The sequence below is a fragment of the Eimeria mitis genome, genomic scaffold (assembly GCF_000499745.2).
Source record: "Eimeria mitis Houghton genomic scaffold, Emh_scaff3018, whole genome shotgun sequence".
Lineage (NCBI taxonomy): Eukaryota > Apicomplexa > Conoidasida > Eucoccidiorida > Eimeriidae > Eimeria > Eimeria mitis.
In genome coordinates, this window is record NW_013571363.1 from 1 (window position 1) to 475 (window position 475).

At 55.8% G+C, this 475-nt stretch overlaps 1 protein-coding gene across 1 annotated transcript in view; it reads right to left on the reverse strand.

Annotated features, from left to right (window-relative positions):
- Nucleotides 1–130: 130 nt before the first annotated feature.
- Nucleotides 131–475, reverse strand: part of EMH_0061430 (uncharacterized protein) — a gene marked incomplete at both ends in the record, with an annotated part of 5,501 nt that continues 5,156 nt past the window's right edge. The window contains one exon of the mRNA XM_013497927.1: nt 131–288. Coding sequence (XP_013353381.1) covers nt 131–288 — 158 coding nt within the window. The remainder of the gene's footprint in view (nt 289–475) is intronic.

The window sequence follows — 475 nt, forward strand, 5'->3', positions numbered from 1 at the left end:
TGCTGTTCCTGCTCTAGACAACGCGCCACTGCGCTGCAGAAACAGAAGCAACAGCATCAGCAGCAGCAGCAGCAGCAGCTGCTGCTGCTGCTGCTGCTGCGAGCAGCAGCCCCTGCTGCTGCAGTTTCATTTACGGGGGTGCTGCTGGGTGTATGGTTTGCTGCTGTAGCTGCTGCAGCTGCTGCAGCTGCTGCAGCTGCTGCAGCTGCTGCAGCTGCTGCAGCTGGTGTATATGTTGGTGGTTGCTGCTGCTGCGTAAGATTCCTATTCTATGCATGCTGGGTAGTTCTGCAACCTCCAGCAGCAGCAGCACAGGCAGCAGCAGCAGCAGCAGAGCAGCAGCAAAAGCTAACCACACCTCTATAGGAGAATGAAAAAAACGAGCCGTCATATAGGCCATCCAGAAGCAGCAGCAGCAACAGCAGCAGCAGCAGGAGGAGGAGGATGAGAAGCAAAAGCAGCAGCAGTTTCTATT